Source organism: Canis lupus, chromosome 8, assembly GCF_011100685.1.
Source record: "Canis lupus familiaris isolate Mischka breed German Shepherd chromosome 8, alternate assembly UU_Cfam_GSD_1.0, whole genome shotgun sequence".
Taxonomy (NCBI): Eukaryota; Metazoa; Chordata; class Mammalia; order Carnivora; family Canidae; genus Canis; species Canis lupus.
The window spans coordinates 15380218-15407948 of record NC_049229.1 but is presented as its reverse complement, the minus strand read 5'-3'; the positions used below and the strand labels follow the sequence as shown (position 1 = coordinate 15407948).

The 27731-nt window shown below is 44.9% G+C and overlaps 2 protein-coding genes and 1 long non-coding RNA gene across 11 annotated transcripts in view; 2 read left to right on the top strand and 1 right to left on the bottom strand.

The window, feature by feature from the left end:
* Positions 1 to 1378, top strand: part of SLC25A21 (solute carrier family 25 member 21) — a 470243-nt gene extending 468865 nt beyond the window's left edge. For all 6 annotated transcript variants that reach the window (XM_038544546.1, XM_038544544.1, XM_038544547.1 and 3 more), the window contains one exon: positions 99 to 1378. In XM_038544546.1, coding sequence (XP_038400474.1) covers positions 99 to 160 — 62 coding nt within the window. In that variant the 3' untranslated portion in view covers positions 161 to 1378. The remainder of the gene's footprint in view (positions 1 to 98) is intronic.
* PAX9 (paired box 9) lies at positions 1368 to 23395 on the bottom strand. Of its 4 annotated transcripts, none has more exons than XM_038544540.1 (6): positions 23131 to 23395; positions 18884 to 19277; positions 17456 to 18082; positions 14308 to 14450; positions 4363 to 4585; positions 1368 to 3588 (listed from the first exon to the last, which is right to left on the bottom strand). In XM_038544540.1, the coding sequence occupies exons 2-6, from the start codon at positions 18885 to 18887 to the stop codon at positions 3497 to 3499; spliced, it is 1089 nt and encodes a 362-aa protein (XP_038400468.1). In that variant the 5' UTR covers positions 18888 to 19277; positions 23131 to 23395; the 3' UTR covers positions 1368 to 3496. The 4 variants fall into 4 exon arrangements, with proteins under 4 accessions (XP_038400468.1, XP_038400471.1, XP_038400469.1 ...); XM_038544543.1 differs by having other exon boundaries at positions 1368 to 4162; positions 23131 to 23394; XM_038544541.1 differs by having other exon boundaries at positions 1368 to 1950; positions 23131 to 23394.
* On the top strand, positions 20037 to 23546 carry LOC119872844. Its single transcript, XR_005363154.1, has 2 exons — positions 20037 to 20518; positions 21228 to 23546. It is a non-coding gene; the product is annotated as an uncharacterized LOC119872844 (long non-coding RNA).
* Positions 23547 to 27731: the final 4185 nt, after the last annotated feature.

Genomic DNA, 27731 nt, shown 5'->3' with positions numbered 1-27731 from the left:
GATAGGCCTATGGGACTTCACAGCTTCAGAAACCCAGTGGGGGAAAGGAACACTGTTTTGCAGGATTTTAGATAAAAACCAGCTCTTTTCTTTTCTAGGTGGTGCGGTGATGCTGCTGGTTTATGAATACACCTATTCATGGCTTCAGAAGAACTGGTGATTGCCTTAGAAGTGTTGAGATCATGGATATCTGGTATACAGCACCATGAGGAGGGACTATCAGCTCAGCTGATGTGCTTATACATTATAATTACACAATTATATACAATTATTAAGGGGAAAGAGCTTATTCAAGAACAAAACCTATTTTGATACTTCAGAAATTCTCTCTAGACAAATTGAGACTGTACTCTTGGCCCTATCTATAAATCTGTGAGACGAAAAATAGTATGAAGTAATCAGGTATGTAAACTGAACATAGAAAATAGTATAGAAATCAGATTTCACAAAAATTATATAAATTTTGTGATGTTTTCCTCCTATACTGCTTCAATATGAAAATGCACTGTATTAATAATTATTTTTCCCACGAGATCAAGAAATGCTTAAAGTAATAAAAAAAGCCAAAATTTGAGTAGTTTTTATAAGTAATTAAATTCTCCCGTAAATAATATTTAAAAGGCACAAGGAAAATGTTTTCAAAGTACACTAAAATGGCATTTTTTAAATGCTGCATTTTATGTCAAAATTTAAATTTGTTGGTGTTCTTTAGAATAATAATACACATCACAGCTATATTTTCCCAAATCTACTTTATATTTTGTACTGTTGTTTAAAGAAGGTCATATTTTAAATCCTGATACGTGGAGTCTTTTACGGCAAATAGAACACATGAATTATATTGAACTATTTTCCTTTACATAATTCCCTTTGAAAACAATTTTTGTTGCTGAAATATTTTCATGTTAAAACACAAATTGGAACCACTCCTTGGGCCCATTTGTGCGGTCTGTATTTGCATCCAGCTATCTTTGTTCAGAATTCTTACCTATGCCATTCTTAGAAAGAATGTTTAGAGCAAAACTACATTTCCAAGTTATTAGTTTCAAGTGATAGCTTCAGGTGTGAAGTCAACTGTCTGCATTGTTAAAATATGCATTATGAAAGGAAAAAATGTTTCAAAATAGAAGTACATTCTTAGCATTTCCAAAGATTCCTGTACTAACATGCACTCTAAAAATATCTCCCTGGCACTGATATAACCAAACTTGATTTTATATTTGCATCCTGAAATGATGCTACTTCGGTAGCTAAAGTCAACAAAATGTCTGCACACTCTAGATGATACGTGTTCTTAACTACTGCTAAGGGATATTTCTACCATGAGGCTATGTCACTAAAGCATTTTGAAAATAAAAAATAAAAGATAACTTGATAATTATTACTTTTTATTAATTTAGAGCATTTGAAGTATAAAAATAAAGGCTTTTTGACATACTGTATATACATACACAGCCTTCGGTTGTACATCCTTTCCAACGTGTTTTTTAACTTATATTTCAGCCCAATATTCCATAAGAAGGTCATTAAAAGGAGGGGAAAAAAAAACAAGAGAAATAAGAATATGTCTGTTGTACAACTGCATTCTCTCCTTGCAGGTAATGCTCTTGCATCCTGTGAGGGAGAGCACTGCCTGGATAGAGGCCATGAAATTGAACCTTTAACCTCTCCCTGTGAATGGGATGGAAAAGGATCTCTGAAGAGTGCATTTGCCAGTTTAAAAACAACACTTTTACCCCCTAAGAAACAAAGGAAATATGTCAACATTAGCCAATAATAATAACATTTAAAAATCAAACAATCCCAGTCCCATACCCCATCCCATTTTCCTTCTCTTATTTGTAAAAGTAGCTTTAAATCATATTTTGCCTTGAATAGCAAATTGTGTTTTAGCTTTCTGTTGTCTTTCTTAAGTTACTCCGTGTGAATTCACTGTTGCTAAGAAAAGACCTGGGGGAAAAAGAGAAGAAAAAAAAATCTTGATATCATTAATATTAGTATTTTTTTAAAAATACAAGAACAAGAAAAAACTTATAAATAGCATAACGAGATTTCTTAATTTAAAGAAAATAATATTTCATTGTGTTTCCCTACAAATGATTGATATATATTTTTTTAAAGACTCCTAGTAGCCATCCAAAAAAATATCTGATAAGGGACAATTCTATACCTTATGTCAGTTTTTCTGGATGGCAGGAGAGTGCCTGTATGGTATGGTTTTAAAGTCTCCACCAAAATATTGGACTGGTATCTTTGGTCTGTTCGGTTTATAGTCTATTTTCTCACCAGACTGGGAACTCCAGATGTCAATAGGAGTTTTAGAAGATCAAAGGAAGACTATGGCCCTGAGAGTTCATCTGTTCTTTCTGCTTATTCTTCTCCTGAAGTTATAATCCTCTGTTTGTAGCACTGAATTTTGGTTGCTTTAGAAATAAATGCCATTCAAAGCTCTCTCTATAAGATATGTTGCTTGAAAAAAGCAACTCCTCGAGTATAACTCATGTGTCAGAAATCTGCTTACTGTTTATATGCTAGTGATCTGAAAACCTAGCTCATCTAGCCATCTGAGTTTTAAATGAAGCCATGAAACCAATGTGACGGAACTGGACTGCCATGTAGACTGTGCACACACAGCACAGACAAGAAGAAATCGAGATCACCTAACGAATGCATCTTTAACATCCACATCTAGTGATGTGCCCTGTTAATTATTGCACAGAATCAACACCAAAAAATATTTTTAAAAAACAATGAAACCCACAATATATTAATTTTCCAATAGATGAATTGTACCAATGTTTTTAAAGTGTAGTTTCAAGCCTACATATTGCCAAGCAGGAAGAACTTTCTAAACAGAAGAGAAAAACTGTAGAGTTTTGCCCAAGAAAAGCAGTTGTTTTAAAAACACATAGCACACGCTCACTCACACGTATACCCCACAGCTCTACCATTAAACATAAAAGTGAAAACCCAATTGGTCTAGAAAGACTTATCAGCTAAACTATGTCCTGTACCTCCAGAAATGAATAAAGGGAATTTTTTTAAAAAATTAAATAGCATTTGTATTTCTAATACCACCACCAGTTTACCTACATGTGAAATATGCTTCTGTACAACAATGTAAACTTCACAGCAAGCCGTTTTTACATTCATTAGAGCAGAATTTTCCATTTTCTTTAAATTACAACATAATTTTGGGCTGAGATTGCTGAACACACAGGTAAGCCAACAATAACAGTACAATTTAGTTTCACAGTGGTTTTTCTTAACATAAAGTTCATTTTAAGTGTCTTTGCAAAGCGTTTCACATTAAACTTAAGTTTCTAAGTGACTTCCTTTAAAGCCTTCTTGTTCAGATATTTTCCACCCTCATGTCTTTATATGCTTGGCATGTGTGTTGTTTGATTAGGATACAAAATGGGAGACTGGCTTGTTTAATCTGCTTTTGAGTCCTCTGCTGTAGAAAGAAAGTGTCCTTCATAAGATGTTGAAGCCTTCACTGCACACACAAAATTTGGGGCAAGTCCAGGTCCAGGAGCCCGAGCAGCCCACCACCAAACAGAGACAAAGACGTTGCCAGAAAGTCACCTTTGCAAAAAGAAAGAAAAAAATAGATAGAGGTGGGAGGGAGAGGGAATATCCCACCGGATGAAAACACAAATGCACCATCCAGAGTCCATATTTACAAACTAATAGGAAATATAAACATTATTGTATGGAACCAAGTCAAAAACACCAGGAGGAGCTAAATTCAGATATTGCTTGTGTTATACATTATATTTTGCAACAAAATAGGTCATCTCTTAAAAATAAACAAAGCATCACTCAAATAAGTCAATTATTGATTAGTTTCCTAATGATGAATTAAAGCTTATTTGGTCACCTTATTTGATTAGAGGGTATAGCATAACTTTTTTTTTCTATATGTAGTTTCCTTTATTGATTTTGCAAAATCTCAACAATTGCACGTTTCAAAAGTTCAGGTTGATTTAGAATAAATATACACATGTGGTTTTACCAAAGACTAGTTTTAAAAGTTCCTTAAGCCCTTTGAGGGGTGCAGGTTTCTTTGCTACGTTAAACAGTGTGTGGGCAACACAAATGTCTCATTCAATCCTTAAGATTGCTTTTGTTTTCAAATCCTAAAGTCATGTCAGGTTTTCTGTAAGAGAGAAGTTATGGCAAGAAATATTTAAGTGTCACCAGCACAAAGGATGTGAGTCTGTAAAGCCAGCTTTGGGGGCGGGAGGGCAGGAGGGGTGGGATCCGGGAAGAGGGGGAGGGTTGCGGAGGGGAGCCGGGGTGAAGCTGCTGCGGACAGAATTTCCCATCAGAGCGCAGAAGCCGTGACAGAGTGACTACCTTCTCTGGCTGCCTGCATTCCCTTGAACGCCAGCGAGGCGGGAATGTCACAGTTGTGGGGGGGAAGTGGGGTGCTGCTGGCATGTTGCCACCCATGTCCAGCCACATAACCGGAAGGAGCGGCACTGTAGGTCATGTAAGGCGACACTTGGGCCGGGGTAGGATAAGGAGCCATGCTGGATGCTGACACAAAACTGCTTACAGCTGGTAGGCCATTTGGTGCCTAAGAGTAGGAAAAGAGAAGAGGTGAAAATTACCACATTGTAGTAGTTGACATTTCACGGGTTCTCAGAAAGTGGCAGAATGTAAGTTCTGAGTGGTAGTAGCAATATTCTGACTCTACTTTCTGATTGTTTTAGATCCGATCTTTACATTCCAAATGCATCCATACCTTGCTACTTAAACATAATGCCAAAAGACATTACTCCTTCCACAAAGGTTTTGAGGAGGCTACAACATGAAAATACACGGTATTTGCTTTGCTATTGGGAATTATAGGAAGGAAATACAGGGTGAGGAAAGAATTAATGGTGATTAAATACTCTCAGAAGCTTGTTCAGCTATCCGAATGCCTTTGTCAACCTTCCCTGTACTTTGGTTTTGTTTGGCTCTTTTGTTGAAGCATTTGTGAAGGGCCTGGTTGGTGTAGCTTTCGTTTCCAGCAAAGAAGGGTACAGAGTGTAAGCTGTCACTTTAGATACTAAAAATGAGCACAACTTTTGTTAAATAAAACATGGGCTAGATTTTAAAATGTCATGTTGAAAATGCGTGTTGGACAAAGGACATGCAAAATCAGGCAGTTGTCTTGTAAGAGTTTTTAAATAAAGACTGGGGATCTTTTTTCTAGAGCTATTTTATCAAAAAGGAAACTGTCTTTTAGAATATAAAAGAACTGCACATGTGTGGTTTCAAAATTGGAAAACTGGTTTGCAAGGTTTTGGGGTCCTGTGATAGGAATTTTTAAAGCCACATGGATAAATCTCTTGAAATGAATTTAAATGTAAAATCTTAGTTTGCAAACAAAATGCAGCAGCCCTGGCAAGTGATTCTGCCTAGAAACCAGTGTTCTCTTGGCATCCAATAAATTATTGTTGGTATTGTTACTATTAACAACAACAAAAACAGCCTGATTTCTAATCCCGATTCTGGCATGAACACTTGGCATCTTTCTTCAAACAACTTTTTTTTTTTCCCCTCAATTTCTGCATTATTTAGAAATAAATAGTAAATCCTTTCCCTGGTAGTCATGTGAATAAATTAACATATCAACATAATTCCTAGTGAGTGTAATGTAAATAATAGAATTGCTAGTAGTAAAACTGATTCAATCCTTAGAGGTAAGAAAAGCAGACATATGTTAATTAGATGCTTTTTTCCATTTGGATTGCAACATGGAAATTATTTTCTAATTTAATTCATTTGTTTATTATTTTCACTTCCACATCTATGAGATGCAATGGTGGGTTCTCAAAAATGATTTTGTCAATTTAGAGCAATACACAGAGTAGAATAAACACAGGGATATGATTTAATACTGCTCATGGGTTTCTGACAAAATAAGAATAAAAGTAGAGGGGTTAACCTAGTGTCCTTGGTAGAAGACATACCTCCTGTTCTGGTTATCAAAGTGTCTGCTCTTTGAAAAATGAGGAAGGGGAAAGGACACTAAGGCTTCTTGAGTATGTCCTATGTCCAGGCACCAAGAAATAGACAACATATTTTATGGAATAATGAAGATTGGTGAATTGTAACTCATTATAAACTACTGGGTTTATAATAATGACAAGATAATATATAATGATTACAATATAACGTTCAATTGAAATTAAAATGTATTTCAAGGGTCCCATAGGATGGTGCTCTATTTTTTAGCAAAGAAATCATTTCACATCACTTTAAAACATAAATGAAATTGTATCCTCTTTTTATACACAAGAATATAGATTAAGGAATTTAGCCATTTACCCTGGGCCAATTGGCAAGTAAGTGGTCATGTGTTAAAAGAAGCTATCACTCCAGTGTGACATGGGATCCTCTGTAGCAAATCTTTTCCTGCCTTTCCAGGACAATTAAAAGATACACAATTTAGTATCAAACTAGAGTATCTTTTGAGATAACACCTTGTAAAAGATTCTTTCTCCTTCTAGAATGCTATTCTCATTCTTAGATCCTCATTCTGTTTCTTAACTTCTAAAAAAATATATATATATTTTCCCCATTTCTGAGGATGACTCATCAGAGAATGGCTCCAAGGAGGCATACTCTAAGGCTCTCAGAAGATGAGTAAGATGGAGAGCTATCAAATTGCAAAAGAAATCTAGCATTGTATAGAAATTATAGTTCCAATCATGTTTGTGTAGAATTTTCCAAAAAACCCATAAGAAATCCGTTTCAGGGCAGCCCGGGTGGCTCAGCAGTTTAGCGCCGCCTTCAGCCCAGGGCCTGATCCTGGAGACCCGGGATTGAGTCCCACATCAGGCTCCCTGCATGGAGCCTGCTTCTCCCCCTGTCTGTGTCTCTGCCTCTCTCTCTCTCTCTCTGTCTCACATGAATAAATAAATAAAATCTAAAAAAAAAAAAAGAAATTAGTTTCAAAAAAAACACATTCTAGTCCAGTTATAGAAAGGTATTTGTATCTGTATAGGCCTCCTCCATTCAAGATTAATTAATATTTTATGCTGCTGACACTAATGTCACTAAAAATCAAATAAGAATGTTAAGATTAAAATTATTTTTAAATAGTTAAAACCTTTGCTCAACACTTTAGAGGTACATAAGGTTAAACTTTTAATATTATACATGAAGAAACAATGCTCTATTAGCCAAAAACTGCGTTGATGAATTCTAATTTTCATGACAGCTAATTTTTTCCTACCCATTTTCTTTTCTTTGTATTTTTACTATCATCCACAATTACAGTTTCCTCTAAAACACTTGCTTCAACATCTTCCCATTCCTCCCCATACCCCCTTGCCCTGGGAACCATTGCTTCTTGATGTACCCCCCTTTATTTGGAGCTCTTCAGCTGTTCTGTTGCAATGCCTACAATCCCCTTACCTGGACCCACTTCTTTTTGCCCTGAAACGTCCCCCCTGAGAAACCAGGCTGGATTGGACTCGCATTCTATATAATGCTCCTGGGATTTAGAGGGAGGAAGAATGCTGGATTTAGGCCTGTGTTACCTTCAGGTGCCTAACTTATTATGTGACTGCATTTGTTTTGGAGCATAAAATAAATACTAATTTTTTCCATATTTGCCCAATTTCTCATACTTAAGGCACCAAATTTGCTTTTATGTTATTATTACTACTAGTATTAAATATTTCAAAGTTCTCTAAAATCTACAACATACTTAGAGTCATTTTAGTGATGCAGTCCCCTCTGTATTGCAGAAAGGATGAGTAAGAAGGGATGCTCAAGAGGTTTGATATCCTTATCTTGTTAGAAAAAGGCAAGAGGAGGCAAATGTGTGTGCTTAGAAGAAAAAAAAAGGGGAAAAAAACCCCACAAATCTTTAAACAGTATAAAAATAAGTCTTAGTTTTCCCTCAGGTTAAATTAGGATCCAGACCCGGGGTGAAAAAGTTTTGTCTTAATTTTCCTTTTTACTTTTAAAGTTCAGATTTAGAAATTTAGAAAAAGCAGCATAAGCAAGATGAGATAACAAACATGCTTTAAAATGTACCTGCCACCTACACCATTCATTCATTCTAGTAACTCAATAAACCTGTCAATTTTCTCACTATTAATTTTGAAACATGACATTGGTAAAAGATATAAATCTCTACTGGATAAAGTAATTGTTATTTATGAATCAATCACTGAATGAGTAAAACTTTCCACCACAAAGGAAAACAACTACAGGTAGCATTGATGTTTGTTTATTCTTTCCAGTAAAAGAGTACATGACTTAAACTTCCCAAATCTGTTTAATGTTTTCAGTGAAGGGCATGTAATTAATCTGAAAAGCTAGTTAAGCTGAGTGGAGACTACCAAATGTACACCATAAATATAGTGGGAGCAAACATGCTAAATTACTCTATTTAATTGGATTGTAAATATGATTTATAAATCAACCAACATATGGAATCCCCAGAGAAGAGTAAACAAATTTTCCAAATGAAACCCCAGCAATGGGCATGTAATGGAAATCTCATTTTTGAAAATGACTTTACCTAAAGATTCCATAAATAAGACTTCAATCCATCAACCCCTTTTTTTATGTGTATCTTCCATAAAAGCCATGAGAAGAATCCTCTCCTCATGAGAACTGTACAAGGAGGCTCCCTGAAGCAAATTCTCTTCTAACTAATTTTGAGAATGAGATTTACTAATACAAAATAAAGTAGACAAATTGCATACCCTGGAAAAAGTAAGTTACTTGCTTTGTTGAATGTTTTTAGAAAAAGACAAATTTTTATCTTACTGGCATTAAAGGAAACTGTCTAGAAAAAAAAACACATGAAATACAACGTCTAGTTACAGTTTAAATGAAAAGCATGAGTTTTCACTTTACTTCTAAAATGTTAGAAATATAGATTTGCCAGTTTTTAAAAATATGTTTTTAAATTACTATGTTGAGGAGCTGAATTGGCAGAGAGCTAGACTATAAACAGTTTGAGGACAGGAGTTTGCCTTAATCATTTCAATATCCTCATAAAACAGGACACATCACAGGTTTTCATAATCATTTGTATACCTAAGTTAGTGCAGCCTTTTGAAGGCAGAAGATGTGATACTCTTGCTTTAAAAAGAAAAACAACAACAACAGAAAAACTGGGCACTCTTTATCACAGAACTGGCGTTACACTTTAAGTAAGCAAAATGAATAAAACTGTTGGAAAAAGTAAATATAAGTTCCAACGTAGCCATTTCACTATTTGATTTATGGTTGTTCCATTTATCCACATCTATACCCGCCCACCCCCCCGAAAATGGAAATGCATTAATATCCAAACACTCTTCACCACGGAAAAAAAAAAAACTGGTATGACAACTGTCTGGCAATTGCAAGTTATAGACTAGTAGTCTTCACATTCCGGGAATTGTCTACTCAACATTTTCTCTCTTGAAGAAAATGCAAATAGCAGTGCCAAGTCCTCTACCCACAGTCTTTCATCCACTCATCAGCTCTACCTGGTCGGGTCCTCCCCTTATGATAAAATGAGTTTACTTTGGCTTTATAGTAGAGTAGACTTAGCCACAAATAGAGATGTGCTTCACCTAGAATTTCAGCTTCCATATCATTAGCAAGAAAATGTTTCAGATCTGAAAATAAACAAGATTTTCTTTTTTTGGTGTAATCTTTTTGTTTGACTGTTGTTCTGCCCTTCTTAATTCACTATGCAATGACCAATAAAACAAATCTGATAAGGTGAAATGATGGTTGTGTCAATACGGTTTCAACATTCATCCAAAAAGATCTTAATTATGCTGAGTTATCACACTGCAGATCTAAATGTCTTTAGATAATGGAAAGCTATTTGAATTTTTTCCTAAATTTTATGTTTCTAAAATATTAAAATTAAAGTAGCCTTGAAAAAATTTGAAATTGCTTTTTTTGTATTTTATATGACACATTTTACTACTACATAATCATTAATCTTATTTTAAGACACTAATAAATAAAAGCAACCCAGGTCAAGGAATGTTTTTCATAATAGATAACATCATGAATTTCAAAGTGTCTCCATTGGCATTTGCCTACAGTTGGATTCTCTACAAAATTATAAATTATCTGAGACAAAATTAACTTTTATTTCATATGATGAAAAACCCAGTGCAACTTCATTTATATTTTCATGAGAACGGTATGTCTGCAAGGACAACCAGAGTTTAAAATAATGCACTAGAAAATTATATTCAGGATTCTGAAATACTATCTTTATTTCAAATACAATATACAAATAAATGCTTCATAAAAATTTCAGATTAATTTGTCTCCAAATCCAATCATTTTCACTTGTTTAATGTTAAACTTTTTCAAGTTCAAGTTTGCATAGACTATTCCCCATCTCTGACATCTCGATTTGTAGCTTATGTTATATTAAAATAGCTAACATATACTACCCAAATATGAAGATACTACAAGCTTATAAATCTAACATTCAGATTACTTCAGTTAGAGTACCAGATATGCAATATATTTTTTCTGAGAAAATATGCCCAATTGTAGAAAATGTTTCAAGAACTATACAACTATTTATGTTATGCTATATGTTGGCAAATTGAACTCCAATAAAAAAATTTTTAAAAATACAACTATTTATAAACTGTTTAAATAAAATGAAGCATTAATTCACTAAGTACCATGTAAAAGGGTAGATATATTTCAATCCTCCACCACCACCACATGCCGCCTTCTCTTTGCCATGCAATTGCATTCAGTAGAGGTTTTATGCTTTCAACAGAAGAGAACCAGCATTAGGAAACAGAGAATGTTTGCCATTCAGAATTAGATGAGTTTAAGGATTTTTTTTTTTTTTTGAGTTTACGGATTTCTAGCCCAATATTAAATGCAGGTGAAAAAAGCCAAAACAAATAAGTATTCCTCTTCTTCTATCCTCAACGGTAGACAATAAGGACTTCTGCATGGCAATGTGAAATGTTGACTTCAATGTAATATTAATCAGTAAGACAAGTTTGAATATTCTAAATTAGTATTTAAAAAACAAAAGATAGGTATGTCTATAGCTGAAATGTGCATAAGGTTCTAATTACTAGTGATCAGTCATCCTTTTTTTGCGTTTAAGCTGAAAATAGAATCTCTAGATTACGGTAATCACTAGTACCTACAATCAGTTGTCAATTCAGTCCCTTTGGTAATTTTACAGGTGTCTTCTGGGAAAAGATTATGCTCTAATTCCTATGATTTTGAATTCTCAATTTCCTCCTCTATATACTAAATTGAAACTAGGCTCATATAATGTTGCACTATTTACCAAAAATTATAAATGCCCTGAAAGTATTATGTGCATAATTTTTGAGAATCTCTTTTGCTGAAAACTTTAAATTTTGTTCATAATACAAATAAGGAGAAATGTTACTTAAGTTTACATTTGATTGTAAAAGTGTACTTATGCTGATAACATTTTGAAAAATGATTTTTAAAAATAAACCTGCCCTTTGAATATTTGTAAGAGAAATGCATATATATATGCATATATATGAGACACTTATATATATATATATATATATATATGAGACACCTTATCACTGCTTTCTTGTTTATGAGCAAATATTAGTATAGAATTTTACCCTCAAGGAAGTCAAGGTCTAAATTCCAAAACTGCTCACAAAATGACACAGCCTAAATTTCTGTGCCTACTTAGAACACCTTCATCATTAAGGACTATTTTGATAATTATAATAGAGTAACCACTGATTTAATTGTACTTAGAAACTTTTCAAGTTTTGAAATTTTACATCATCTGAATTATATTATTACCTGGCAATGGAGAAGATTAGCATACTGCAATTAAGAAGTTTCCAAATTTGGGGTGCCTGAGTAGCACAGGCAGTCTGCCTTTAGCTCAGGTCATTATCTCAGGGTCCTGAGATGGAGCCCCAAATTAGGCTCCCTGCTCAGCAGGGAGTCTGCTTCTCCCTCTGCCCCTCCCCCTGCTTGTTTTGTCTTTCTCTCTCTGTCTCTCAAATAAATAAATAAAATCTTTTTTAAAAAAAATAAGTTTCCAAATTTAAGATATTTTTCTTCTGGAAAAAAATATATAACTTGTCCTCTTGTATTTAGAACAATACTTATTTAGCCACTTATGTCTCTCATTTACTTGCCTTTACAAATCTCATAATTTAGTGATATAATATCAGTGTTTAAATGTAATCAATATAAATGGTCAAAGTATACAGAGTAGATTATTTGAATCAGCGTTCTATTTTTATTTTAAATTGGTCAGTGTGGTTTTGAGGTGTATGAATTAACCATTTCTAAATGAGTATAAACACTAGATCTATAATTGAAGAGAGAAAAAATGAAATAATCAAAGATTTTTGAATTATGACACTGCTTCATAAATAAACCGGGTGTATCAACTATATGTAAGAATTTAAAACTATTTTTCGACTCTATACTTCCTGATGTTATTCCAACAAATGATGACCTAATAAAAACTCCTGAGCACCTATTAAATGCTTGCTACTCTGCTCAGTGCTTTAAAAACACTCCTCTATTGTTTGTAACAAAATGCCTTGGCGCTTATTGACTATGAGCTCTCTGAACAAAGTATATTCTCACACACAAAAAAAATGCTTGTTTTTAAAAGTCGATTTCCAACCGCCATTTATAACCACAGGTACTATTTAATGCGTGCTTACTATGAGCCATAGGGCTGCATTATCTCATTGAATCTTCACAACATCTCCTGAGGTTAGGACTATTGTGTCCCGGGTTTACAGATGAAGAAATGGAGGTGCTAAAAGGTTAAATAACTTGCTTTAGTGACTGGTGCCAGAAGATCGGAGCTCCTGTAATCATTGTACATACTGCCTCTTCTTTATGAATGGGGGGCTTCTTATAAAAGAAAATTGCAAACTTTCATATAATTTCCCCTCGGGGGATACCTAGGTTGGTTGAGCGTCTCCCCTTTAGCTCAGGTCGTGATCCTGGGGTCCTGGGATGAGTCCCCATCAGGCTCCCCGGCGGGGAGCCTGCCTCTCCCTCTGTCTAAATCTCTGCCCCTCTCTCTGTGTCTCTCATGAATAAATAAATAAAATCTTTAAAAATAATAATAATTTCTCCCTGGCATTGTTTACAGTAGAAACAAACTCAGGAAAGGGACCTCTTTTTCTTTGCTGCTATTTCTTGGGAGAAATTTGTCACGGGAGAGCTACTTATAGGTATCTAATTCTGTTTTAGCAAAATCAGGGAGAGAAAAGGAAGTGGAAATGGGGTTTGTTAGAGAAAATAAGGATGAGGATTTTTTTTCCCAAGTGAATAAAAGTAACAAGTTACATTTCATGTAAAACGCTAATTTTGACAGATAAGAAAACATAGGAGTTTTACGGCTTCAAAATAATAAAATGCAAACGGTATTTTGAGGCTTTGGAATTGGAGTTTGGGATTAAGAAATTTGCAAATCTACGCAGATCCGCTCTTAGAAACCTTAGGCTGCCTTCAGGTCAGGTCCGTGTGTGTGTGTGTGTGTGTGTGTGTGTGTGTGTGTGTGTGTGTTTCAGAGGTTTGAACCCCTGACTCCATCATGATGATGAATTTAGACTCAAAACTCTAGGGCTTTTGTGGTGGTGGTTGCTTAGTTTTCCTCAGGGGGAATAAAAACACGAGTGTTTTAATTTTTCTTCTGCAGAGTCGGGGGAGGGACGGAGGGAAAGAAAAATTAAACGGTCCACAGCCAGTCCGTATAATTTGAGGTTTTCTCACAAACCTCCCTTGGGAGATTACGACGTGACCTTTAATCGGGGAATGGTAACTTTATTAGGTTTATCTGGTGGCCCTCTCTTCGCCGTCGCAGGGCAAGCCACGTTTGTTTGTCTTCGGGGAGCCGCGGCACGAGAGCCCGCCGGGCGCGAGGGCCCCGCCGCCCCCGACCCGCAGGCCGCGACCTCGGGCGTGCGCTTCGCGGGCACGGAGGCCGCTCCGAGGACCCAGGCCCGGCTCGCCAGCCCGTGCGAGCGGCCGGCCGGGTGGGCTTCAGGCGCCGCCTCCCCGCGCCGCGGAGGCCAGGCGGGCCCGGCGGCGCCTCCACCGCGGGGGCGGGCGCGGGGGCGGGCGCGGGGGGGGGGGGTCGAGGCCTCAACTGCGCCCCGGAAGCTCCGGGCCCCGGTCCCGCCTCGCCCGACCCGGAATGGGCTCCCGGCATTGGCGGGGGGTCGGCCGCGGCTTCCCCTGGTCGAGGCTCAGAAAGGAACGGGGTCCTCCGTCGCGCAAACCCGGCCGCCACGCGGCGCAGCCGGCGGGGCCCTGCCTCCTCACCTGAGCGTACTTGGCTTCCTGCTCCAGGGCGCCCTTCTCCAGCCCGTTCACCGCGTGCGGGGCGGCCGCCGGGAAGTTGTTCCGGCCCAGGCTGCTCCACTCCTCCACCTTGGGGCTGTGGTAGGGGGAGCTGTCGCTCACGCCTGGGGAGGAGAAGAAGGCGTCAAGCGGGAGGGCCGACCCGCGCGCCCCCTCCGGAGACGCGGCGCGAAGGCGCGACCGGCGAGCTCCGGGGCGCCGACCCCTGCCCCCGACCTCCCGGGCGCGGCCTCGGCGGCTCGCAGCCCGGGCCCCGGCGCAGTTCACGCCCCTCGGCGTAGGCCTCTCCCAGCGCTCTCCCCCACGCCTGCGGGAAGGGGTTTCCCCCTTTTTTTCAAAAGCCTTTGATTCCCTCCTCCTCTCCTTGTTCCCCCGGGGAAGCGAATGGAAGGAACCTGAGAGTTTTCCTAAATCGAGGAACGAACACGCGAAGCTGGACGCGCCGCTCGTCCCAGTCCTCGTCCGGGGTCGACTCGGGAGGCAGGAAACAGGGACTGGTGCGGGCGGAGTGAAAGGGGAGAGAGGAGCGTCCCTGGCCTAACCGTCTTGGGCCTGTGCTGCTGCTGCTGCTCCGAGACATCCAGAAAAGTGCTCGCCGCGCAGTGGGGATCTCGCACTTAGGTCAACAGAGACCAAAGACCTGCAAAGTCCTTTGCAAACAAATAACTGCATGATGCCCACAATACACACGCAAAATAGACATGCGTAGTTTGTCTTGTGTGTGCGTAATTCATATGTGACTGCCCTTAATGCTCTATGTCTACACGTTAAATATGTGAGATTATGTGCACATAACTTAAAAAATAAAGACTACAGTTACCGCAGTAAATGCCAACCAGTGTCAGTGGCAAGGTTGTAGAGGGAGTTGTTTTTTTTTTTTTAATGAAATAAAAGTTAAGAAAATGAAGGTAGAATTAAGGGTTTTGAAAAAGGAGTAAAGCTGTCAGTTATCCTTTATGTTTTTTTAATAGAGATATAAAGAAAATTATATGTTGTAAACTGATGACCACAATACCTAGAAGTGTGCCTCTTGAATCACTGCCATCCTTAAATGACTAAGTGCAGTTTTAAAGAAAAGATATTTGAAGACTATGAGCAATGTGTTTTTGTCTTTGGGACCTATGGGTGGAGGACTGAAGTTTGACAAAGCCACCACAACTTGAGTTTAAATACTTCCATCTGACACAGTGCTTTTGAAAGGGCAATCATTTTGTAGAAATGATCACTTCTAGAAATAATCATTTTATATTCATAGATTTGTCAGAGAACAGGTCGTTTAAAGCTGGCATCCAGAATCAACATCTAGAATGAAGAGTTACTCCTCTCCATATAATCCACTACTTTTCCAGCGGATAGTTGGTCTGACTATAGGACCCCTAGGGAAGCACGGTTGTCTTTTCAACTCTCCCCCCGCCCCTTCCTCCCCCTCTCCAAAGAATCAGATTGTGTTCCAATTTGCACCAGGAAACCGTATTTTGGCAAAGAACTGCCAATCTCTCTTTGCCTTCCCAGACAAAAGGCAATCGGTGGGCACAAGCCTGTAGTTATCTTAAGAAATTGAGATCCCCCTGTGAGCCCCCATTTCTGCTGATCTCACACTTTCCCATGAACAGGGGCTTCCTTTAAATGTCAGTGAGGTCAGTTTATCCTATAAATCAAGGGCAAACTCTCTCCAACTAAAGCTCCAACCAACTCTGAATAAGACAAAACTGAGCTCCTAGAAGAAGAGTCTTGTAAGCTCGGTCAGCATCCAAGAAGATGAGAAATCAGGGCTCTGATTTAATTACTTAAAAAGATAATTGTACCAATGTGGTGGCAACAGAGAAAGGCAGGAAATAATTAAAGGAACTCTTCCCCCCCCCCACCACCACCACCACCTTCTCCTACTTAATTTCCCCCCTGCACTTTTTAAACTTTCGGCTAAGAAATTAAAACGGTAGGCTCTTATTTCTATATTATTTAGATTCTGTGTCTAGGGTATTTTTACTTTTCTCCCCCTACCGAGAAAGAAGTCAATGCCAGTTTCCTTGCTGCTGTTGTTGTGTTGTTTTGGTTAATTATGAAGTAAAAGAAAACAAGCTCTGGTCTGCAGAAGCCCAACCGTGCGGGAGAGCTCGGGGAATCGTTCTTACCACGCAGAAAAGACACTCAAGACACCGCAAGGTCAAGGGTGAGAAAGGAAAGGAAGAGTGGGGTGGCACCGCTGAAAATGTGCAGGTACTAGATGTCTGCATGCATTCCCAAGGACGGGGGACCCTAAAGGGAAGCCGCAGGCTTGGGGAAAACGGGAAAGAAGAGAGGACAAGATGAAATCACCATGCATTTTGTTTCCATCCCTGCGGGGGGGGGGGGTGCCACTTCCTAAGATACACACAGACTGAAGTCGGCTAAGGTAAAGGCCGGGGGTGGGAGCGATACGAAAAAGAGAGAGGCAGAGAGAGAGAGAGAGAGAGAGAGAGAGAGAAATAAAGCAGAAAATGAGTCCCAGAATGAGCAATGCAGCAACATGCAAGTTACTAGTAGTAACTTGGGGACCTCCGTTTCCGAGGAAAATGAAGTGAAGCATAAGAATGAAACCAATTAGGTGACATTTGAACTTCCTGCCTGAGCAAATTTGGCCTGATTGCCAGAATCCAAGAATACTGCAATTTCCACAGGGTGCCCGACTCCTCGCGGCCGCATCTGATCCCCAAACAAGCCGCCCGCAGCGGTGTCTGCAGCCAGCAGCCCCACGCCGGCTCAGGCCTCCCGGGCTGCGCCCCAAGTCCGACCCGGGCCGCGCTCTCCAAGCGAGCGAGCGGGTCTAAGGCTGCCGCGGCGCGAGAGGCGGGGGAGGGTGGAAAATGCGAACCATGTGTTGGGGATGGGGGGATGTTATGGGTCTGGTAGTTTGAGATGAGGCAGGAGACTGTGTGTGGCAAGGAAACAGAGGGCATGAATTTCAAGTTAATGAGATCAGGACACCCCCTGGGAGGACTCCTTCGTTTCGAAAGGAAAAAGCCTCAGGTGGTGGGATAGGCGCGGGCCCCGAGGCCGCAGATACGGAGACACCAGCGAGGGTGCAGAGGAAGGCTCTGCACACCCACACGTCCGGCCCCCGAGCCCTTACCTTGGTCGGTGATAGAGCGAATGCCCAGGATGTCGGTGACGGAATGGGAGGAGGGCCAGGTACGGGGCATGGCCACCGAGCCGGGGATGGCAGGCACCCCGGGAGGCGTGGGCACCTTAGCTGCGGCCGCCGTGATGGGGCTGGGGTACGAGTAGATGTGGTTATAGGGCAGCGCCGGCTGTGGCGCCGGCTGGTGCTGCTTGTACGAGTCGTAATGGCCCTGTTGAGCCAAGTTGCCGATCTTGTTGCGCAGGATGCGGCTGATGGAGCTCACCGAGGGCACGTTGTACTTGTCACACACGCCGTCCGCCAGCAGGCGGTCCCGGATTTCCCAGGCAAAGATGCCAGGATCCCTTTGCTTGTAGGTCCGGATGTGCTTCACCACGGTGGGGGTGGTAACTCGGGGCTTGCTGCCCCCAATGGCTCCTGGCAAGATCGAGCCCGTCTCGTTGTAGCGCGCCAGAATCTTGCTGACGCAGCCGTGTGAGACCCGTAGCTGGCGGCTGATGTCACACGGTCTGATGCCCAGTTGGGCCAGTTCCACGATACGAAGCCGGATAGCGTTGGGCAGCGGCCTCCCGTTCACGAATACTCCTCCCAGCTGGTTCACCTCCCCAAAGGCTGGCTCTGCAAAACCAACACGCGGCGCGCGGGGACGCGCCCCGGCAGTTTGGGACAGCCGGTTACCACTCGGCCTCCGCCCACGTCAGGGGGCTGGGTAGATGCACCCACCCCCGGCGGGGAACCTGGGCTTTTCCCAAACCCTACTGTCCCCGAGCCTTGCCCAACAGCCCCAAACCACTAAGGTCGAATCGGACACCCTCCCTCCCTCCCCCCACCCCGTTCCGGTGGTGCCTGCGGCCACTACAAGCAAATAAAGTGGTGAGAAGCAAGGCCGCTCCAAGTGCTCAAAAGCCTCCGAAGCAGGCGGGGAAATCAGTCTTGACGCCTGCAACCGGCTCCTTCTCGGCTGCTCGGCGCTAAAAGTCTTTGGGCCGCTACCGCTTGAGCCCCAGCGCCCGGCCTGGGGACCGGCGCAATTAGGCAAGGTCTAGGAGAAACTACGGTTGGTTTGGTTGTTTTGTTTTGGTTTGGTTTGGTTTTTTCCTGTTCTGAGTTGTGTGAGTTTATGTGAAACAAAACTTGGTCCGCCACCGAGGCTACAGGGCTTGCTGATGCCACCGCTCCCTTGTTTTAAGATCAGAAAATGGCATCAACAGCAACCCAGTAGCCAGCGTTCACACACTGAACTGCCGTGCGCCCTGACCCTTAGCGCGTTCCTAACAACTTGTAGGAACACGAGCAAAGTCAATAAGAAGAGTGTGAGCGCTCAGCGGTGCGCGCCCTCGCGCTCCCTCCCTCCCTCCCTCGCCTTCTCCTTCCCTCCCTCCCTCCCCGGCTCTGACAGCGTTCCCCGCCGCCACTCACCCATTGCTCCGAGCAGTACACCAAAGGGGCCCCAGTTCCGAACTCCCAAAAAGAAACTTTTCGCACAGCCCCAGTGGCCCGGCTTGCCGCTGCCCCGGACCGCCGGTGCCTCCGCTTCTTCCCGGGAGGAGGCGGCGAGAGAGCAGAAGGAAGGAGTAAAAGGAAGTCTGTGCCCCGATGAAAGAGGCTAGAGTTCTGCATTTCAATCTAAGCAGCAACGTGGGCTGGCCCGAGCTGGGCCGGGCGGCTCCGTCTATCACTCACCAGGGACACGCCCTCAAAGAGGAGGGCCCGAGGTCAAGCTGCGTGGTGATTGGTGCGGGCTGCTGAGCGACAGTGCAGTCCGGGAAAGTTCTTCCGCTGTCTCTTTCAAGCTTGCTCTGCACCTGGGTGACTAAATACAATGAAAATGGATGTTTGACACCTTTCCGGCGGCAGCGCAAACAGACAACAAAATCAGGCTGATAAAAATGCTGAATAAGCAAATGAAAGCGTTTAGTCTGAATAGACTAAGGAGGAAGGAGTTGAGGAAACTTGGCGGGAGGGGGGAACAGACGCCTCCGAACTGAAGGTAGAACTCTAGGTGAGAGGTGGGGGCCACCGTCAGGTGTGTGTGTGTCGGGGGGGGGGGGTATTCTTAGAATAGCCGGTCCTGCGGGCCTCCTGGGGCTGTCCGGAGATGGACGCTATTACAGGAGGATGATACCTCACTCCAGCCTATGCTAGGTAGCTAGAGCGCAGGTGAGTCGGTAGGCCGATCCGAGAGACCAGGAGGTTAAGGGGAGACCGAGCCAGAGGTGGAGGCCACTGTGACCGCCAGGTGGAGACCCCTCTGCTGCCCCTGGGACTACCCCGCCCCCAACGCAGTTTCTGGTGGGTTCATTCGAGAGCGCGGAGGCAAACCCTAGCCACGCAGGCTCCAGGCTGTGGCCGCACACGGTTCGCGGAGAAGTTAAGCAGCTCCCAGCCAACATCGAAGATTGCCTGGCTCGAGGCACTCTCCTTGGAGGCCTGCGCGCCACTGCGCTCAGCTTCGGTGCTGGACTGCTGGTACTTGATGCCACGGTTTGCCGGTTTCCCCCCCAACCAGTGAACCGCAGCAAAAGGGTCTTATTTAATGAAAGAGATTGGTCCCAAGAAAGTTGAACATCGAGCCTGCACCTACATGCAATTCCCCCATCTTCTGTTTAGCTACCAGAGGCCCTGAGAATCAGCCTACTTCTGATTTTTCACTTTCGATCACTCCAAGTCTAATCTAAAGTGTACATTACTCTTTTTGGCGGCCAAAATTAATCACATTTTGAATATGGGTTGTGGAGAATGCTAATCAAAATTAAAAACAAGATGGGAGACATCTTTAGAACCTGGGTGTTTGGACTGCTTAGGTTCAAGGATACTAGACAGTCATAACATTACTTCTTGTGCACAAGGATTCCTGTTGATCCTCCCACAATCCCAAGGGATGTGTATGGCTCTGGTCTACCTACAGGGAAGCTGACTGGGCCCAGATTCTGGGCCAGTAAGTGACAAGAAACCAGAAGAATGAATGGTCATCTCTGCTTTTTGAAATGAAGAGCCACCTCCAGATTTTCAGGCTTCTGTGGTTGGGGCCACAGTCTGACTTCAAATTTACAGGTAAGAAGGATTTAAAAGATACAGATACATTCAAACACCCTTAACTGTTTATAATCGGGTTCTTGCAAAAAGTCTTACAATTAGAAATACTTGAATTTGTCTTTTTGTTTGTTTCAATTGTTCAAAATCTCGCAGTTTGTCTTGATAGTGATTTCACCCTGGTCTGACCCCAAATACCTATTGTTTGGCACCGCCTGGTATTTTGCCACGCAGAGGTCCCCTGAGAATCCAAGATTCTTAATGCAGCAATTTCTTCCTGGGGATTGGGTGCAAATTATTTGACTGGGATGTCAAAGAGGAGCCTACGACTGAGGTTTGTGTGAAAGATTGAACATACTGGGCTTCTCTTGGTCAAGAAGCTCCCTGTCCCCTCCCCTGCCCCCCCCCCCCCCCCCCCCCCCCCCCGACACGCACCGCTACCTCTTGCGCGGACTCTACTCAATTCGAGCCCAGCGAGTGCCTCCCTGACTTTGCTGGGCTGCAGTGTCGGTAAAGGGCTGTTCCACCTTCTGGCTGGCAGGACCCAGTGCCGGATGTGGGTCTTTGCGCCGTATGAGGGTTTTAGTGGTTCTACAGCGGAGTGTAGAACCCGGAGTGATCCAGAGACTCGCATTGTTTAGAGCTCCGGCTAGGTGGACCTAAAACACAAATCCCTCTCGTTTGCCTCTAAGCTCTGTCAGCTGCCTGACATGCCCGTGCTCTCAAACAGGTCTGCTACTATCTCGACATTTCCACCTGTTGGACTTGGCCCTGTCCACGCATTATCTTTGCTGCGCACCCCTTCTCCCGGATTCTTGAAGCCCCGCAGGCCCTCATCACGCCGGCGGGTGTGGGTGTTCGGTGCTCTCAGCTCAGCGCAATCCGAAGAGCCGGCGAAGAATCATCACCGGTGCTTGGGGACACTAAGAACTCGTGGTAAACTGAGGCCCGAGATTCTGTGGCAAAAGGAGTTGATACTTCAGGGCACAGACAGGCAAGGGATCCTAGAGCAAGGGGCTGATGCTGAACCCCCCCTGGGATCACACTGAGTGATATGGCAAATAGAAGAGCCCAAGAGAGACATAAGTGACCAGAAGAAGGGAAAGAGGACTAGAGGGCTAGAACTGGGAGGGAGAGACGTAAAGGGCCAGTAAGCCTCGACAGTGGGCCTAGGGACGCAGAACTTGGAGAAAGAGCCAAGGGGCAGCTGGGGTCAGCGCTGCCCGATTACTGCCCGCTGTGGACCCAGACTCAGTTACACTGAGATCGGAAAAATGTCAACTAAAAGACCAAAACCAAAACACAACCAGTAAGGCCTGCAGCTAACACAGGCCGAGGGGGAGAAGTCAAAAGCCTTCCCAGGGTGCTGTCGAGGCCTCCTCCAAGGGGCTACCCTCTCTCAGGGTAAATATTTACTCAGTAGGAGACTGGAAGCTAACGGGGGAGGGTGGGAAGGAGCGGGCTACACGGGGTGGAGAGAATCCGGGCGCTCCACGCTGGCAGGGACAGAGTATACACCAGCCCGAGGGAAGCCAGGGCCCGGGACTCCAGGGGCGGCTCGCCCCGGGTGCGCGGCTGGGGTAACTTAGCCCGCAGCGCGCTCTTAGGCTAGGCTCCTGCCCTCCACTGCAGGCCCAGGCCAGATGTTGTAAAGTCTTCATAAACCTGTCAGCGGTCGCGGTGCCGCGGACAGTAACCTGTGGGCCCCCCTCTCGGCGCTAGCGGGATCCAAGGAGAGACGGCGCGGAGGAACAGGATCCAGCTCTTTCCGAGGCCGCCCTCGCGCAACCGGGCGGACGGCGCCCGCCCGGGGACTGCCGAGGTGCGACCCCGGAGCTACAGGCTGTTGAGGGAGGAGAACTCCTTCCTAGCTCTCCAACCCCACCGACGCCCCGGGCTGCTACCCCGGGGTCTGCAGGTCAGCTACGACTACGTCCCCGCGCGCGAGAGGTCCTGCCGTTCGCAGTTGCATTTATGAAGGGCAGAGTTGGCGGAGAAGATTAAGGGGCAGTTTCTTCCAACTTGCCCTCCTCCTCCCCTCCTCCTGGGGACAGGACCCCGGGCAGGCGCAGGCGACGGTGCCCGCTTCTCGCCCAGCCCTGGGAGCTCCAGGGATGGAGACGAGGCAGGCTCTGAGCTCCGGGACGGGTTTTCGGAGCCCAGTGACTTCTTCCAGCCTCGAGTGGAGGGAATGAGGTAGAAACAAGATCTCGAATCCGGTCCTCCCCAGGGAGCGCCTCTTTCAGGGTAAGTGAAAGATTGAGCGCGGCGTAGAGTAAAGGAGGCCGGACTTCAGTCCTCTGCAGACTGCGCTACCGCCCGGGCCACGGGTTCCAGCCCCGACCTGCCCACTGCTCCGTCCCGGCCACTCGGGGTCAGCGGCCGCTCCTCCGCCTACTCGACCTCCCAGCGCCTGCTGCGGCACGTGGCAGCCGGAAGCGCGCCCTGTGCCCGAGGCCAGGGAGGTCCACCCTGAGCTGCGGGCCAGGCGGGATCTGCGCCGTAGAGCCGCGGGTGGAGTGGGGGCGGCGGCTAGAGGGAAAAGCTTTGGGGTGAGGGAGGGACGAGACTGCCAGGGCCCCAGCCCCAGCCAGGCCTCCTGGGTTGGGGTGTGGAGGTGCCCACACACTGACCTGCAGGCCTGGACTTAGCCCGGCCGCGGACGCCGCAGGATACACCAGCCCAAAGTGAAGGCGGGGGGCCTGCGGGGGGGCAGCCCCCAGAAGGAGCCCAGATAATTCTCGGAGAATCTCCAAGGACTCCCTGCCGCCTCTCTGCCTTCCTGCCGACGATGCTTACGATTCAAGACCTTTCCCCAGAGGACAGCAGCGTGCAGGGTCCCCAGAGCGCAGAAATCCCGCTGCGGGGCCGTGTGATGCGCCCCGGGGCTGAGAGCGCTCGGCACCCGCTTTCTCCTTCCAAGGGCAGGGGAGGGGCCTGTTGCAGCCTGAAACCCGCTTTTAATTCCCCGCCTGCCTGTTTCCGATCACCCAGGGTTGGTTTTTCTGTTTGTTCACTCCTTCTGTTACAATAAAAACAATCGACATTTCTTTTCAGTTTCCCCATATTAGCGTCACTCAGTAATTGTTCTCCACCCCCTCCCCCTCGCGTTGAAGGCGAACTGGATTCCTGGTACCCTCGCATTGGAAGGTTTCCGAGTATATAAGCAAATCTTCCCTAAAGACTTTAAAGTAAAAATAAATAATGGCCCGGGAAATTGCCATGACCCTAACATCACTTTCTGAACGCAAATTACACCCATTTTTCAGTTTTCAACAGCGGAATTGCTTTCAGAAGGACGGCGCAGAGCCCCATGTGATATAGTTACATTTGTTTATTAAATCCTCAAATGAAAGAGAACACATTTTTATGCAAAGGGCAAAACCTGTGGCTGCGGTCCGGCAAGTGCGATCAAGGATGGATCCCGGTTGGGGGCCGGGGCCGGGGCCGGGGCAGGGGCAGGGAAGATCCCTTCTGGGAGGCCAGCCTGAGCCTCCAGTCAGAGGGAGGAGGCACTTCGCCCTGTCTGGGTCTAAGCATCTTTGGAAGCCACACCGCTCCATGATGAGAGGACAGCATCCGCGATCACTCTACATACAGCCTTGAGCTGAAGCAGCTCAAAAACGTTGCAGCTGCGTGTGGTTGAAAAAGCAGGTTTTCAGTGTTCTTAAAGACTCTGCCCTCAGGGTCCCTGTGAGGGCAGTCGGGCTGCCTCCCTTCCGAAGACCCGATTGGCCCAAAGGCTGTCTGGAAAAGATAAATGCGAACCAGGCCGCACCTCTAAGCCTTGGTTTCGACTCTCAAGCACATGCAAAACTCTTCAGGATCCTCAGTCCGGGCTCTGTTAAATGCAGCTTGTGTGTGTGTGTGTGTGTGTGTGTGTGTGTGTGTGTGTGTGTGTGAGGTTGGGGTTGCCTCCAGGCTTCAAGGAGCCGAATCAACCTGGGGGCCAGTCTTGGAGCTAAGCGCCAGCGTTCCTCCCATTTTCAGTGATGCAGAGAACAGGCTGGCTCACTTTGCGGCTCCCTCTCGCGGAGTCCTCGCACCCGGGCAACGCACAGAGAGTGGTGGAGCTGCCCAGCTCCGTGCGGTTGAGGCGCGGCATTTCCAACCTGTCCCTTTCGCTGGCCGAATTCCACTACCAAGTAGCCCTGCGCTGACCGTGAAATGCAGATAGTCTTGCCGCACTGTCATCACCATCCCTCCGAAAATAGGAAGCAGGGGCTGAGAAGAGTCAGGGTCGGAGCCACGGAGAATTTGCGGCGGTCCTGGAGCCCCTGACTACCTTCTCCCAGCCGAGTCACCTCGTCATAGCGCCACCTACAGGTGTCAGATTTGATCGCGCTCCCGCAGTAATTTTTGCAAAGGCTGGGAAAGGCCTTTGAAAATCCACGGAACTTTGATAGCCCGAAATTTTTCGTTTCTTCTTCCAATTCCTCCTCCATCCTCAACTCTCAGCTGGGCTCCAAATCCCCATACCTTTCTCTACCACTCTCCAAGGCCGACTCATGATCCACTCAAAGTTCATCTTCCAAGCACTGCAAAGCTGATGGCCTCTTGGAATCCCCAAGGGGCTACTCAGGGCCAAGGGTCGGTGACCGGTCCCTGCTTTGGGGCGGGAAAACCAGACACTGCAAAGAGAAAGGGAGTGATGAGACCACGGTTCTCCAGCTCATCCTACCATTTGCTGAGGGCTCACAACGTCCAATCACCACAAAAACCATATAAAGGAGATGTTATCTTCCCAGTGCCACAAGAGATAAAACAGAGGCTTATCTTAAATAAGAGCCCACAAAACAGATTAAAGGAGATCATGCGGTTAATTAAGTAGATGAGAATGCAAATCCCACCGGGCTCCCCGTGTCTCTGTGCTCCCCGTTTCCCTATTCTGCAGGAACAGCTCTTGCTAAAGCGCCGAGAGAAGCCCCCTTACCGCAGGTGTCAGCACGGACATTGGACTCTCCGCGTTCCCCCCTCCATCCCTGGGAGGGGAGGTGTCGAGAGCCTGCGGAAAGAGGGCCTGCACCCTATGCTTCCTCACTATAGGCTTAGACTCCCAGACGCTCCACGCTACGCCGGCGAGGATGCCGGACGGCCCTGGTGATCGCGCTCTGGCTGCGGGCGCTGTCTTCTGACCCAGGCTACTCCGGGGCGTCGCGGCGCGGGCCACAGCTACTGTGGGGACCCGAAGCGTCCCCCCGGGGAGCGCCGCGGCCGATCTGCAGGAAGAGGGGCACTGCGAGGACGAGGACGGAGAAGAAGAATCGGGATTGAGCTGCTCTTCGCTGGGATCTGTTCCCAGGTGCCGGGACATGCCCATTTGATTCCCGAAGCGCTCTCGGAGTATCAACCCCCCAGGCAGAGAAATCTACCTTTGTCTTTCTTGAGGATTCCTTGTGGTGTGTGCCTGCGGGTGTTTCTTTTTAAGACCGTTGTGGTGGGGACAAACCTGGAGGAGCCGAGCTGCAATAAAATTAGAACCCGTAATTAATACCGCTAGCTGGGCCCAAGTGGCTCTGAAGTGTACGTGGTAGCTAGCCATGCTCTCTCCCTGGAGTCCCGACTATAGTTAACGTTTTTCTTGCTCTTGGGTGCATCTTGTAGTCCAGCTCAATTCTTTTCGTTATCCTGGATATAGAGGAAAAATAAACCATCTTGTTTTAAAAAAAACTATAATGTTAAAGGGATTTCAGTGCACCCTGGGAGAAGTGCTAGCCAGGGTAAGAGAAAATCACAAAGTTACGAGGAGCAGAGGTCATTTTTACTGTCTTGGAAAAAAATGCTCTCCAGCTGTGGCCCACAGGGAATTCATTCACACACGGTTGTCCTTGAGTAGAGAAGGATAGGGTAGGGGAGGTGCCTCCCAGAAGGGACAGAGAACCTGGACTGTGAAATCCCAAGTTGGTGTTTTCAGGTTTCAGAGAGAAACTGTGATCCACACCAGAATCTGGCCTCTCCCCTCTTGGCCGGGGTCACCAGAGCTCTGCAGGCCAGGAGGAATCTGTATTCTTGCAGCAAGGGTCCATATCCTGGCAATCTGCAGTAGGGGTATGCGGGGTAACACGAGGGGAACCTCTTCTTCTTGGCTGGGCTCAGCCCTCCCTAGGACTGGACAGTCTCAGGTAGGCCCCTCTGCTAACGGTTGTCCCTGCAAGAGGCCTACTTGCTGCATTCAGGGTGCACTCTCTCCTCTTCCTTCCGCCAGCACAGTGTCCTGTCAAATCTAAAAACTCTACCCTCACCACGACCAGTGAAAGAGCTGGCAACCCATTTCCTCCTCAGTATCAGTCACATTTGAGTCAAGCTGTGTGTCCCAGTCTGTGGGAATACAGACTGTAACCCCTTCTCCATGGACACGACTGGACAGCAGTCCTGGAAAAATTGCCAAGAGATTCAACAGTGTAGTTTTCAGTGGGAACATGGACTCCAAGGAAGGGAAATGTAAAAAGGAAATAAATGTAACCTCTCACAAGAGTCATTTTTCTAAGTCAAGAGAGATAAAACAGGTACATCTTTGAAGAGTAAACGAATCAAAAAAAAAATCTGAGGAGAGAAAGAGGGAAAAAATGTATGGCCTATTCATGATTCACTTTTTTAAAAATTCAAATGAAATGTTTCAGAATTAATACAAATGACTCCAAATTCTTTTTCTGGAAAACCCAAATTAAGTGCTACTGGTTTTGTTTGGTACATGTATGTCCTTCGTTCAAGTGTGAAAAAATAATTTTTAAAAGGCTTGTTTATGCTATAAAGGAATTTACACATCCCAAAGCTCCTCGTATTTTAAACTGTCTACAAAGATGTTTAAGTACATATCTTAATAATGTAGATCTTCTTTGCTAGTGCACCTAATACAAATCTTTTTTTGGGAGAGCATTTAATAAAAAATAATTAGGATGGGCATACTAGAAACAAAGGAAAAATAAATTTCTTGAGGGGAAAACAGGAAAATAACGAAGGGCTTTTTAGACAATACCAATGCTTTGTATTTTATCCCAATTTCTACAATTCTGTGTTATCACAGTTTTTACATATGAAGGTATTTTTGCTGTTCTGTGACTGTGTCCTATATAGCCTGTAGGTTTAATGGCTGCAGGGGGCAGAGAGAGGGTTTCCAACAACCAGAGATTAGTACCAGAAATGTTGGGCCAGGGTTTTATGTACAATGTGGAGGCTACAACCCTTGTGGCTGCCATTCTTGAAAGGCTCCCAGGGTAGACAGAGGATTGGGAGA